This window comes from Xyrauchen texanus, chromosome 6, assembly GCF_025860055.1.
Source record: "Xyrauchen texanus isolate HMW12.3.18 chromosome 6, RBS_HiC_50CHRs, whole genome shotgun sequence".
In the NCBI taxonomy this organism is placed as follows: Eukaryota; Metazoa; Chordata; class Actinopteri; order Cypriniformes; family Catostomidae; genus Xyrauchen; species Xyrauchen texanus.
Window position 1 is genome coordinate 4,320,624 of NC_068281.1, and position 14,962 is coordinate 4,335,585.

Sequence of the window (14,962 nt, forward strand, 5' to 3'; positions counted from 1 at the left end):
TCAGGTAAAGGACACCATGCAATTATTCAGCTATTGCTCAATCTAGGAACTGAACTAGAATAAAACCAAAAAATTCTCACTCTATGTAGGTTAGAATTGAGAATACAGCCACACTGGTGAGATATTAATATTTTCCATTAATTCTGGAGACGACTCTCTAGTGTTTGACCTACAAAGATCGAATCTCACCCTTTATCAGTCAAAGTTGTCTTTGTTGCATTTGCATTGTTTTTAAGAAAAATACTGCCGTAAGCTGAAGGTGCTCTTTTATAAACATCAGATGATAGATATGATGGATGATATGAAAGAAAGTTATGAAACTTTGATGTTGGCTTGACAAAGCCTTATCTGAATGTTTAAACTAGATTAAAAAAAAAATGTTTGAGGTTTGAAGGTTATACATCGGTGGTCAGACAGTAACTTAAACTAATTTAAATGGTGCGTTCAAGTCATGTCGGAATGGCCGTAATAACAAGAAACCATTCACGTCTTCGTAGTACTCGTAATTCTATGAAAGTTCTGACTTGAACGTTGTGACGTCATGTAAAAAGAACCAATATGGCAGAGGCCTCAGCAGTTAAAGGGGTCATGAAATGCTATTTTGTAATAATTTTATTATCTTCTGAAGTTTTTGGCACCACAACCTGTCATAGTTTAATAATAAATTATAACTTCCCATCCTGTTTCTGGCCCTTTGTCTGAAACGCTCAGTTTTGGCCACAGCATCTCCTTTAATTTCAATGTAAATGTCCACTGTTCCGATTGGCTAACATCCTGCAGCCCCTCAAAACCAGCCATATTTGAATATCAATCGTAAGCTCTCCTCAGCATTTCTAAAACTAAATTTCTGGGTTTACACATAACGCACATCCAACACATTGTATCCGAATATATTAAGATGTTCACTCAAGCACATCAGCACCATAAATATCAAACAGTCTTGACATTTTGAAATATTCATGAATTAAACTGTTTTCTCATGGTTTTGCTGTCAAGTCCAAGTGTTCTTAACTGTCCCATTCTTCAATAACAGTTCCTTTGCAACACTTGAATCTTATTATGACTGGTTCACAAGCAGTCCAAGCTGATATTTGCACATACACAATCCATAACACGATAAAACACGACACACACATTGGTGCACATAGGCCAGAAACGTATCCAAGTGGTCAATGACATCCAGCTAGTGCTTATTTACATACACCAACAATTAAATATAGTGCAGATGGGCGCAAGAACAGCAAACAGAGCAGCTGAATGAAACTGAATGGCATCTCCGTTTCTGATTTGTAACTGACACAGCGTGTTTTAAAAGCAGCACGATGAACATGGCAGCGGTCAATGACGTCTGTGTAGTGCATGTTATATGCACAATATGCTTTAAAAAAAGAAAGAAAGAAAGAAAGGTCCAGATGGGTCTCGTTTGGTGTTCAGAAATAACTGGTCACACACTAGGTCCGTCTCTCTCCCTGTTTACAATACGAACTGAACGCCAGTGGGCGGGGCCAAGGGTCCGATGACACATCTTGCAGGCCGTGTAAATACAATTGATCAATGTCTCGTGATGTCAAAAACACACAGTTTTCAAAACGAGATGTTTTAAACGTGGGAATTATGAATGATGTTTTAAAATGTAATTATTGTAAAATTTACAGTATGTTTTTATTGTACCTCTTATATGTCTAAGTATCAAGGAAATGTATATTTTCCATATCATGACCCCTTTTAAAGGGGTTCCCCCCCAAAATTGTAATGATCTTATCGTTTACTCACCCTCATGCCATCCCAGATGTGTATGACTTTCTTTCTTCATCAGAACACATTTGAAGAAAAATTGAAAATATATCTCCGCTCAGTAGGTCCTTAAAATGCAAGTGGATGGTGATCAGACTTTTGAATCTGCAAAACTCGCAGACAGACAGCATAAACGTCAGCCATACGACTCCTGCAGTGAATGAATGTCTTCTAAAGTGACACGATCTCTTTTGGTGCAAAAAGATCAGTATTTAGGTACTTTTTAAACTGTAAATCATCGCTTCCGGTCAGCAGCAGTATGTGTGCGTGACATAATCGCATTGTCCTGTTCACACGAGACCTGTCGCACGTGCAACACACCCGGAAGAACTGAGTAGGAGGAACACTGTACAGAAGCTTTGTTGGTTTTGGTTTAGTAAGAGTTTGTTTACTCATGGTATACATGTACAATATTTCAGAATAATATTCCTTTTTTTATAGCCAGGAGTTAGCTGGAGCGCTTTTTGAATTTAAACATATTTTGCAAAAATATAAAGGGGAATTAATGAATTGACATGCAGTGATTTAAATATTTTAATGAAATAATGACATTTTTTGATTTGATTGATTTGTCCAGCGGCAATCAGAATCATCATGTTGCGGCCTAGTGATTGGTTGGAAAAACTGTGTCAACATAATTACAAAATTCCCCCTAAAAGGTTTATTTTGCTTGGCTGTCATAAGAAAGATAAAATTCACATAAGGCTTTACCATACCTCTAAATGTTTTGGCATTCCGACCAAGAAATGTATGCTTACAGCCGTGTAACCATTTTAATTACCAACGTTTTTATTTTAGTATTCACCATGTACTCTTAACAACTAGGGATGGGCACGAGTACTCGGACGAGGCAGCAATGATCGATCATGAAAACGATGATCGATGGTGATCATACATGACATGACTTTTCACTTAATTTGAAATTCAGTGACAATTAACTGACAGCTAAACAAAACCATGTCAAATAGAGAGCATATTTTTTCATTTTTTTTTGTGATTAAATATGTGATTTTGAGGGATAAATTGATTGTCAGAGATGTCTCATAGCAAACAAACTGATATACGACGCTGCAATGCTATCGTTACAATAATCAAAAGAGAGTGTAATTACCGTGTCTCTGCAAAATGTTGCTCAAAATGTTTTATTATCATATAATGTAAGAACTTTGACTCGTTAATGGATATTATTTAATAAAAGTGAATGTTGTCACTGACTGTAAACCTCCCTGTCCTGTGTGCCGAAAAGTTTGTGTGACGTAACACACCTGCATCTCGACGAAATGGGAGTTGAAGGTTTCCGCACCAGTTTCCAAGTTTGAAGTCCGACATAATGTGTCATTCCGTTGCACGTTCCCCAGTTGAATGTGCAAATTCTGAATCCCCGAGTTGAATGTAACGCTACATGAATCATCACAGCAACAACAATACGGAGCATTGTGCCTTTCCCAACAGGAGCGAACACTTGGGGAGACACACACACACACACTAGGCTTGTGGCAGTGGACTAAACACGCTGAAGCAGCGCATATACAGCAGGCGAGTGTTTCAAACAGCTAGACAGAGCGCAGCTAAATGGAACAGCAGCAGCATCTTCAAATCTGAACTTCAACTTAACACGCATATTAAAAACGCAATGGTTATGACCAACCGCTATTTGAAAATATACGGTTCAGACAGTCACTATAAAAACTGATGCATGCTTACTATGATTACTACGGTAACCTGAAGGATTGTTGTGCACATTCTTTCATGGAGTTGGGCATCGAACCTTCACATAATGACAAAATATGATGCATTATATTTTGATTATGCAATCTTTTGTACGTTTTGTAACAGATTATTTAATAACAGCCTTTAATAATGAATAGACGATACACTGGAACATCAATATGCAATTCAGCAGCCAAAAACGTTTGAAAGACATGTTGTTATATATACAGTTATGTATATGTCATTGACTCTCGACGAGTACTCAAGTAGACAAAATGACCAAAACGCCCATCCCTATTAACAACCCAAGTGACTTGTATAAGTGTATCCATGGCAACTAGACATTTAAATCTTTGTCATATGGCTGATGAGATTTCTGTGTCCCTCTCCTACTCTTGGGATCATTCGTATGCCCATGATTATACGAAAACTCATCAAAACATAGAAGAGATTAGTTTTGCCCCACTCTCTCAAATTGACTCAATGAATGATTACCATCAGCTCATTAGTTTTTAATCTTAAACTAACATGGATCCCATGTGGAGCTTCCTGAAAGAGTAAAACGGGTGAATGTGGAGACTAGTCCTACATTAAAGAGTGTGTGTATGTTGAGAAGTAGGTCACCGAGCCCCTAGCTGAAAGAAATGAGGTTGCTTATATTTGAAGGTGCTTTATTTTGGGCAGCCAATCCAAGAGGGCTTAATTTATCAAAGGCCCCTCTGTGAAGTGCTGGCACCGCTAGGGGGCGCTGTGTGCCATTTAAACCCAATATCAGTGCTGGATAAATGGCATCGGTTTCCGGCCGCACACTCACCATGTTGCTAAAATCTAGGGCTCTGGAATAGCATACTAGTACAGTGTTTCCCAACCACTGTGTCGCGGCACACTAGTGTGCCATGAAAGATTGACAGGTGTGCCATGGAAAATTATCAAATTCCACCAAATAAATAAATGCATGAAAAAATGATAATTTCAGGGATCCAAACTTCTCACCTTTCGTAGAAATTCGCCGTTTTGAAACCCTAATTGGTCACTTTTGTGAATGTTCAGAGCAATGATTAATGTGCAAAAGTGATATTTATACGCGTTAATGGTCATCACATGACTCGCGTCAGCGCTGCAGAATACATTGAAGTGTCTTTACACCAAAGTGATTTTCACACACATTTTTGCTTCACCAATAATGTCTTTGAGAGCATTAAGCAACAAGAATTATTTAAAAACTGACCAAATTTGTGCAGGGACATTGAATGTCTCATCATTTATTTTAATTCAATATTACCTTATCGTTTACGAATATCATAGACCCCAGTTATTGAACTCATTTACATTCACAATGACACGCTTAGACCTAAACATAAACGAGTCCTTTTATTCCTTTCTGCTATCAAAGCAACTGCAAGCTTTTTTTTCTCTTCCAAATATGTTTTCAATGTTTATTTATCTTTTTTTTTTTTTACCATTGTGACAGTGAGCAAAAGCAAATGCATTCGACGCACACAACCTACGACTGCTTTGTGTCTCTTTTAGTCAATGGCAGACGAATGACTGCGCAGACTCTGCTGATGACGAAATTTGCATGTTACATATTGTGTGTGTTCCCGCCAGCAATACGAACCAATAAAGTATACTTAGATATTTACTGCTCTTACTATTTCTGTAGTATGTATTTTATACTGTGCGTAGTATATACCCAGATGACCTACTACATCTATACTGAGGCACCAGGACTGGTATCTTATCGAAGTGAAAATGTTGGTATTTGAGCAACCCTAGTGCCTCCGTATCGACACTATAATCAACAAATACAAAAACTCAGATTTTTTTATGAAAGTACACAGAAAATGTCTTGAAAGAACTGCTTAAAGTCTCACAGATACAAACTTTGCATTTTCTGTTTAAATTGTTTCTGGATTCCATGTTAAATGTTTTAATTAAAAATTATTATCAAATGATGTTTAATCAAATTGATACATACAGCTTTAATAAATTAGGGCTGTCGATTTAATGTCGATTTCAGTGCGATTCATTTTATTAACTCTTTCCCCGGCAAACACGGAATTTTCCGGGTATCCGTGTTTTAGGTGGTATACGGTAAGGAAGACCCGCGCGCATGTTTTGAAAGAGTAAGCAAACTCTTTGATCAAAGAAACAGACTGCGATCATCTCAAACGTGAAGTGGAACATCATACTAATACTAAAGCACTTGTTTGATAAAAATGCCTTTTTCTCAGCTTTTTGTCCGAAATGTTGTTTTTGACAAAACCTACCTCTGTTCAAGTGGCAATAAAAAAAGAACATATGAAGATAAAATAAAATCGTTTCTTTTGCCTAAAAGCAGAGGCTCAGATCTTTATTTTGATATATAGCATCTTCATATATTCATGGAAGAAAATATTCTGCGGGCCATTAAAGTTTAGCGAAAATCGTCAAAAACCCTGGCGGTGGCTGGCAACTTTTTTTAAAAACGCTGGCGGGGAAAGAGTTAAAAATAATGTGTTAAAAATGTTTACGTAATTAATGCAATGCCCCCGGACTGTAATATGGAAGATTCCTGAGAAATGCAAGCTTGTAGTGCCACCTCTTTACTCCAGAGGGCAGTAAGTTAAATTTCAGCTGTGTGAGCAACGCACAGTTTATACAGTGAACAAAACAACAATCAGCAGAACAACACAAACATGCGTTACATTCTTGCATTCAAAACACTTGGAGCGCAACTCCGAACTAAGGGATCTCAAGATGTTTTCTAAGTATTAAACTATATTTAACTTGACACAGTGACCTAAAAATGTTATGTTTATGACGCAACGCACCCGAGACGCTACACAAGCATGTCTGACGCAGCTGTACATTGACGGGTCCTTAAACAAGCCCTCATAATAAATCTCGAACTGATTGACAAATTCACTTGTGTAATGGATTGCTGTGAACTGTGTGTCAATGATTGACTTATGATCAATAATATGGTAATAAACAATACATTGTATTCTAAAGCTGATTTTGTATTGTTTTATTAATAATGAACTCTTCTGCCACAAGAATGTAATGCATTTGAATTATCTGAATATTTTTATTTATATATATATAATTTTTTAATATTTAAAAATAACTATGTATAATTCTTTCATCATTATATATTTAATTATTGTTATATGAGGGGCTTTCTTGGCAAATATTTGCATATGCGATTAATCTTGATTAATTAATTGGGACACCATATAATTAATTCGATTTAAATAATGTAATCGATTGACAGCCCTAATAAAAATATAAAAATTATAATTTTTATTTTATTTTTTACAAAAAAAATATTTTTGGTAAAATATAATGCTGCACAACTTCACTTCAAAACTTCACTGAATTAATGGAAACATTAATGAAAAAGAAAAACCTGATTACCTGATTAAATGCTGATAATACACTTGCATTTGTGATATAGCTTACAGATGATGATGATAATAATAATAATAATACAACCATTTAATATTATATAATTTTTATTACGAGTATTATTGCTACATTTTGAATATAATATATTTTTCTATCCAGTTGAATAGAGCTTTCATTTTAGCAGGACTTTTATTTTTTTGACAGACCTTTTGAGTTCTTCCTGTTTTTGACAGGTTAGTTATATAAAGCTTCCCATTTATGCTGGGATACTCCCGTCACGACTCTCAAGCTGAAATGTCCGAGCTGCACCGGAGGAGTTCATTTAATGTTAACAGCCATTTATATCGTTTAACAGACTGCATGAAAATGAAGGTGTGTGTGTGTGTGTGTGTGTGTGTGTGTGTGTGTGTGTGTGTGTGTGTGTGTGTGTGTGTGTGTGTGTGTGTGTGTGTGTGGCAGGTGACCGAGAGTAGAGTGGCACCTCTTGTGTTTCCTGTAGTGTGCAGCACATGTGACTGTATTTTTAATTAAATGACATCCTTCTGCTGTTTAATGATCACACTTTGCCATATCCAAATGGTTTTTATTTTTTCATTGTCATCTCAAAACTCATATCATTTTGCTAATGACAGCATACTGTGATATGGTACCAAAATTAGCAACAAGAGACTGTACCATACTTCTTTAGTACCGGTAAACCGTGCAAACTACTGTGTAGTTTTTGCAGTATGCACATTTCTGTATGTATGGAACATGCATATGACCTACAACAATATTATAGCATGCCACCAAAAATACTACTCTTACTATTTCTGTAGTATGTATACTGTGCATAGTATGCAAGCAGATGATGTTATACATTTCCCAAAATGTGCAGTATACAACAGTAATAGAGCATACTATCCAACCATACTACTCTTACTAAGTCTGTAATGTGCATAGTGTACATAGTATGTAACCAGAATTAATGTGCAGTATAAAGCAATACTGTAACATGCTATGATTTCTGTAGTATGTATACTGTGTGCACTGCGCAGTATGCAAATTTCTGTATGTATCGAATACGCAGAGCTGCATGTACAAAAGTGTGAAGAATGAAATGGATGTAATATCAGCCATGATTTTTAACATCTTTCTTGACTTGTTGTTTGATCGGAATATTTTACACAAAACTGGTTTAAAAATGCAAATTAACTGTTTATATTTCCAAGACGATAACTCGCAAAGTGATGAGGTCATGTGACAACAATGTATCATATTAATGGTGTTTGAAATGTTTATTGTTGCATAATGTATCAAATCATGCAATAATGCACTTTTAATGGAAATAATATGTATAATCAACCAATAATGCTAATGTTCTCACTCTTTCTCTCTCAGGATGGTTGATGTAGGAGGTCAGAGGTCAGAGCGCAGGAAGTGGATCCACTGCTTTGAGAATGTGACGTCCATCATGTTCCTGGTGGCTCTGAGCGAGTACGATCAGGTTCTGGTCGAGTCGGACAACGAGGTAAATAGTTCTCTAATCACCTGACCACACCAGCGTTTTATTTAACTGTAGACACTTTTAAAAGTAGAACTAGAAACCACGAAAGTCACAGTAACGGAAGCTTTTCTTGCTGAAAGGACTAGCAATTGACTGATATGGGTTTTTAATGGCAGTTGTAGATAAAATTGCTGTAGTTAAGTGGATTGTTTTATTTATTTTTTTTACACAAAATGCACTCACAATTAATGCAATAGTAGTTGGAAATTGAATGTGCATTATCCATTAACAATTATCCATTGTCAGTAGATTTTGTTTTTAATTGATAGTGAATAATAATAATAATGAAAAAAAGTCATGCTTCATGGACAGACAAATTTTCACCCCTAAGAATGAATTGTATGTAAAGTCCTTTTCACTGCGCGAATGCATGCATGAAAGTAGGCCTTTACTCAGCAATAATGACGCTCTTCTGTCTCTCTTTGTGTTCAGAACCGTATGGAGGAGAGCAAGGCTCTGTTCAGGACGATAATCACATATCCATGGTTCCAGAACTCCTCTGTCATCCTCTTCCTCAACAAGAAAGATCTGCTAGAGGAAAAAATCTCCTACTCACACCTGGTCGATTACTTCCCAGAGTTTGATGGTATTGAGTCTGATTCTTGAATTAAAAAATTAATAAATAAATATGTTTTTTTTTATCTAGACCTGATTAATTCAAGCATTAACAATTTTTGCAAGCTTTTGATTAGCTGCAGATGTTAGTCGTTGGAATAGATGATTCTGAGCTTCCTTGACATGTTTGAAGGATCAGAGCTCAACAAAAGACATTCAAAATCTATATTGTGAACATGTATTTTTATCTATTAGTAGTGTAGATTCTGATTCATCCCTGTGACTAAATCAAAGACTTGAATGAAATTCATTAAGGGACTTAATGAATTCTGGGCACACTGGGCTGGAGACCAATACCTAAAAGTATTATTTTAAAGGGACAGTTCACCCAAAAATTAATTATCATCATTTACTCACCCTCATGCCATTCCAGATGTGTATGACTTTCTTTCTTTAGCAGAACACAAACAAAGATTTTTAGAAAAATATCTCAACTCTGTAGGTCCATACAATGCAAGTGAATCCATAAGACTCCAGTGTTTAAATCTATATCTTATAATAGGTGTGGGTGAGTAACAGATCAATATTTAAGTCCTTTTTTACTCAAAATCTCCACTTTAACTTTCACTTTCAGATTGAAACTAAACAGGCTTTTAAATGTGACTTTTTAGAGTAAAAATAAAAGGACTTAAATTTGTATCTGTTCTTCACCACTTCCGAAGGTATGGATTTAACTACTGGAGTCTTATGGATTATTTTGTGTTTCATTTATCTGATATTTGGAGCCACAAAGGTCTGGTCACCATTCACTTGCATTGTATGGACCTACAGAGCTGAAATATTCTTCTAAAAAATGTTGTGTTCTGCTAAAGAATGAAAGTCGTACACATCTGGGATGGAATTAGTGTGAGTAAATGATGAGAGAATTTTCATTTTTGGGTGAACTGTCCCTTTAAATTAGACTTTGTTTGGAATATTTAAATTAGGGCTGACAATCGATTAAAATTTGTAATCGAATTGATTACACAGTGTCCCACTTAATTAATCACATATACAAATATTTGCTGAGAAAGCCCCTCATATAACAATAATTAAATATATAATGATGAAATAATTATACATAGTTATCTTTAAATATTAAAACATATATATAAAATAAACAAATATTCAGATAATTCAAATGCATTACATTCTTGTGGCAGATGAGTTTATCATTAATAAGTCAATACAAAATGAGGCTTTAGAATACAATGTATTTGTTACGAATGCAGACAGCTAAGGCAGACGAGGAGAGCGGATCTAAGTGCAGCTTTACTTTATTTGAACACAAAAAACACAAAGGAAAACCCACAATGGGGAAATAAACACAACACCGAAAACACAGGCAGGGAACACACACTGGCACTGGGCTAACAACATTCAACAAACGACAAGGAGTGAACAAAAAGCAGGGCTTAAATACACAGGGAGTGATAATACAAATGAGACACAGGTGAAAACAATGAACAAAATGGCAGTGATGACGGCAGGTGGATTGTGGGAAATGTAGTTCATAAACAATAGATAGTGAGACACAGGGCAGACAACAGGGGAATGAAGAGAAAACTAAGGAAAGCAAAGTTGACAAAAAAGGCAAACAAGGGCAACGGTGAAACAAGACAAGGAATTCCTAACAGTATTGTTTACTACCATATTATTGATCATAAGTCAATCATTGACACACAGTTCACAGCAATCCACTACACAAGTGCATTTGTCAATCAGTTGGAGATTTAATATGAGGGCTTGTTTAGGGACCCGTTAATGAACACCTGCGTCAGACATTTTTTTTTTTTTAGAAACAAGCCAGGGGTACATATTACACAATACTACAGATATATTTTACAATAATGCCAAGACATTATATTCATTACATAGTGCAATGGTTTTCAATGCTTTGGAGTTGTTGGAGGTACAAAGAGTATTTAAATAATATTTTAAGTCTTTACAAAAAAGTGCAAATAGGGGCTTTATAGACATATATTTACACTTATGTATAAAAAAAAAACTTGGCAAGAAAAATAAACAGATTAATCAGAAAATAATTATTAACAGATTAATCAGAAAATAATAACTTAAGTTATCAAAACTGTGAAAACCAAATAAAAAGTCTTTATAAAGTCAAGAAAAACTAGAAATCTACAAAATGTTCTCAAATACTACAGCGTGGACACATTCCCAAAAAAGGTGAGGGGCAGATTCATCTACAGCATTACAGAAGGAGCAAAGTGGATCTATTTCAGGGAGCATGTTTCTTAAATAAAGATTGACTGGGTAAAAACGGTGTAACAGTTTCAAGGTCACCTCCTCTACCTCATACATATTTAATTTAATTACCAACAAGGACCTGCATCAGACATGCTTGTGTCGCGTCTCAGGTGTGTTGTGTCATAAAAATAAATGTTTAGGTCACTGTGTCAAGTTAAATATAGTTTAATACTCAATCTTTAAACACATCTTGAGATCCCTTAGTTCGCATTTGCGCTCCTTCGTTCACTGTAATAAACTGTGCGTTGCTCACACAGCTGAAGTTTCACTTACTGCCCTCTAAAGTAAACCGGTGGTACTACAAGCTTGCATTTCTCAGGAAAGCATTGCGATTAAATGCATACATTTTTTTTAATGCGTTATTAATCTCACGTTATTAACGCGTTAAACCGACAGCCCTAATTTAAATTATACATTTTATTATTAGGTATGAACAAAAAAACACTCTCTATAACTACACATTTCATTATAAAATACAGAAAACATAAATGCATTCGTAGCCAATTAAGAAACCTTTATTGTTAACTATACTGGATAATGCATCAGCAAACTTGAAAGTAATTCCTTTAAAAATCTTATTATTATTATTTCATTGTCTGTGGACATGGACTAGTGGAGTTGTGATAGGATATCACATTACTAAGTCAATTTAAATATCATTGTAATTTGTGGTATGCTATTATTGTTATAATTAATAATAATGATAATACAGTCTTACCTTTTAAACCCTCTGGTTTTATTTTGGAAGAACACTCCATGAAGAACTTCAAGTTTGTGTCTGTTGGCTAGTTCATATGTCAAACATATTAAAAATAACAGTTTCAGGCCTTATTTTGTGCCCTATTTGTGGGAAGTGGCAAATAACTCCATGTAAACATTCTTCCCTAGGGCCGCAGAGGGATGCTCAGGCGGCACGGGAGTTCATCCTGAAGATGTTTGTGGATCTGAATCCAGACAGCGACAAGATCATCTACTCCCATTTCACCTGCGCGACCGACACCGAGAACATCCGCTTTGTGTTTGCGGCGGTGAAGGACACCATCCTTCAGCTGAACCTAAAAGAATACAACCTGGTGTGAGATGTGCAACGGTCAGACGCGATCACATGATCGGCACAGAACAGGCACCTACAGAGCGTGTGCACACCTACGTCCACACGCATCACAAACGCGACAAGTGGCTCTCGCGATTTGCTTTTTTTCCCCACAGATTCCAGAAATTCTCTTTATGTCCAGCGGAATCATAACGGACTGCTCCTGCTCATCATTTATTCTTTATCAAATCTGTTCACTCCTGCCCGGCAGCTTTTGTCAAAGGCCTCTTTTTCTCAAATTTGACCACCAAAAGTGTCTCGAATTTGATAAAGGACGTTAGACTCCGATATGCAGCTCCAGAATTTCCAAGAAAGTATTCAGAGGAAATGTTGGATTGGCAGAGCCGAGATGAACGGAACAATCCGTGATATGCTGGCCTGAAAACTAGAAGTGACGTTCCTTCCACAATCGTGTGCTATTACGCACTCCAGTCACGCCATCTGTTTCTCGGAATTCTGCCTGGATGAATGGAAAATGCATTTTCACGAAGAAGAAAAACAAACAAAAATCACAACACATTTACATACATGTACATGGACACAAGGACAAGCGCTGTGGTGCCGGAAAGTTCTGAACGGATCCACTGGATCTGTCTAGAATTCCGAGGATTCTGGCGAATTCTAGAATCCAGTGGGTTCCCTTGGGTTCCACTGATGGTGTTGAGAAACTTTTATTTCTCGTAGAGATGATAATCTCGATGAGGATAGTCTTCAACTTGCATCGATGAATGTAAACTTCATGTAAGAGCATCGCTAATGTGAAAAATAAAAAATCCGAAAACAATATAAGGAATGCAAATGGTGTAAGAATGCCTCTATAAGCGAAACGATACAAAGCACGTGAGCGAGAGAGATGAAACGAATTTTAAATAAATAAATCTGTGTATATTGCTGAGATGATCATTTTAAAATCTTTTTAATGATAAGTAACTAGAGCTACTTCTGCTATCAAATATAAAATAAATTATAACAGCGGTCGAATTAATGATGGGTTAGAGACATTAAAGGTCTTAAGTGTGTACGAAACAAGATTATATACATGCGATAGGTATTTGTTCTGCAGATTTCCACATTTAACGATTCGAAAGATTGCATCGCTTCCTACCCAACTGATTTTATATTTTGTAGTCTTTCCTACCTCCCCGGTTACGTTTGCATTTTTCGACAGTAGCTGTCAGCCTAGGATATAACGATAGTTTGACGACTTCCAGGCGTAACGCTTGGAGTGCGCAATTAGTGCGTTTTCACTCCTTTTTCAATTCAGAATCTGTGTTGACTTCGCAAGGTATAATCATCATCTTTCGAGGTGCACACAGTCCAATAAATGTTTATGCAACTTAAAAAGAAACTTTTGGTCAAGAATTACAAATACGTCAATTAATTCTGGTGGGTTCGTGAGTTCGTGGGGTGATTAGGAAAGCATTAGTGCGCTGATGTTAATTGATTGTGTATATTTATATTTGTAATTGGGTATACACATTATTGATTATGTACAAAACGTCTGTGGTACACTACCTTTGGCAGAAAAAACACTTTCGTAATTGTGTACGGTTTTGTTGATTTTCTTATGAATTACAATATTATTGAAACTGTGATTCTTGATTTAATTTAATTTTGTATTTTATTGTCACTATGAATACTTTTAAATGATATACACGTAGCTAAAAACACGTTCAGTTATGAGCAATACTCTGAGAAAACCAATATCAGACTTCTGAAAACGTTATTTTGTTCGACATCACAAGGAAACATCGAAACGGGAATGTTTTTCCATTTTCCAGGAGATTGGAAAAAGCTTCCTCTACAGTGTGAATATTATATGAGATAAAGAATAGGATTTTTAAGCAAAAGAAAAAGACTTAATTAAAGAACGTTTTATTTATATAATTTATGGACCAGATCTGAAGTTGTTGATAATTTGAATGCTATTGTTTTCTCTTTCCATTTGAAGCACTCCCATGTTATGAGACTAGTGTCTGTACTGCTGTATAAACCTCCTATAAATCCAGTTAAAATACTTTTTAGTTTTGTCGACAATGTTATGTCGATTATGTTTCTACTATAAATATTTTTCTGTAACCACACTTGAATGATGTTTAGGCGCAGTGCTTAAAAACGAAAATAGGAAATTTACCATATGAAAATAGACAGCTTATTATCTGTGATTTGAGGATCTATATGGACAACGCTTGCAAGTAGTGACACTTTACCTTACTTTCAAATTTTATTTCATTTTCTTAAATTCATGGCTTGTTTCCTTCATTGTGAATGTGATGCACAGATAGAAAAGTGTTCTACGGTTATTTTACAGTCAATATTTTATACAGGTGATGTCGTTTTCATCAAGGGCTAAGAAAACATGTCGAAACCGATGTGAAAAACTGATACGAGGCAGGAGTGAAACGATCAAAGTACGATTCGGTATTCGGTCAAATGGTTTGAGAAATTCGATTTTTGCTGTACGTGGTCAGTTTAGCCAGTGATTAAGTATTCAGATGTATACTCATACCATCAAATTCCCATTCCACCAAATTCTAATGTATTATTCACTATTTTAGCAGTTTTAC

The 14,962-nt window shown here is 35.8% G+C and overlaps 1 protein-coding gene across 1 annotated transcript in view; it reads left to right on the forward strand.

Moving 5' to 3' along the window:
* LOC127644529 (guanine nucleotide-binding protein G(q) subunit alpha) overlaps window positions 1–12,457 on the forward strand; it is a 58,056-nt gene extending 45,599 nt beyond the window's left edge. The window contains exons 4-7 of the mRNA XM_052127727.1: window positions 1–4; window positions 8,275–8,404; window positions 8,873–9,026; window positions 12,191–12,457. The exon at window positions 1–4 is cut by the window's left edge and continues 125 nt beyond it. Of these exons, the coding sequence (XP_051983687.1) occupies window positions 1–4; window positions 8,275–8,404; window positions 8,873–9,026; window positions 12,191–12,381 (479 nt within the window). The 3' untranslated portion in view covers window positions 12,382–12,457. The remainder of the gene's footprint in view (window positions 5–8,274; window positions 8,405–8,872; window positions 9,027–12,190) is intronic.
* The last annotated feature ends 2,505 nt before the right edge of the window (window positions 12,458–14,962 follow it).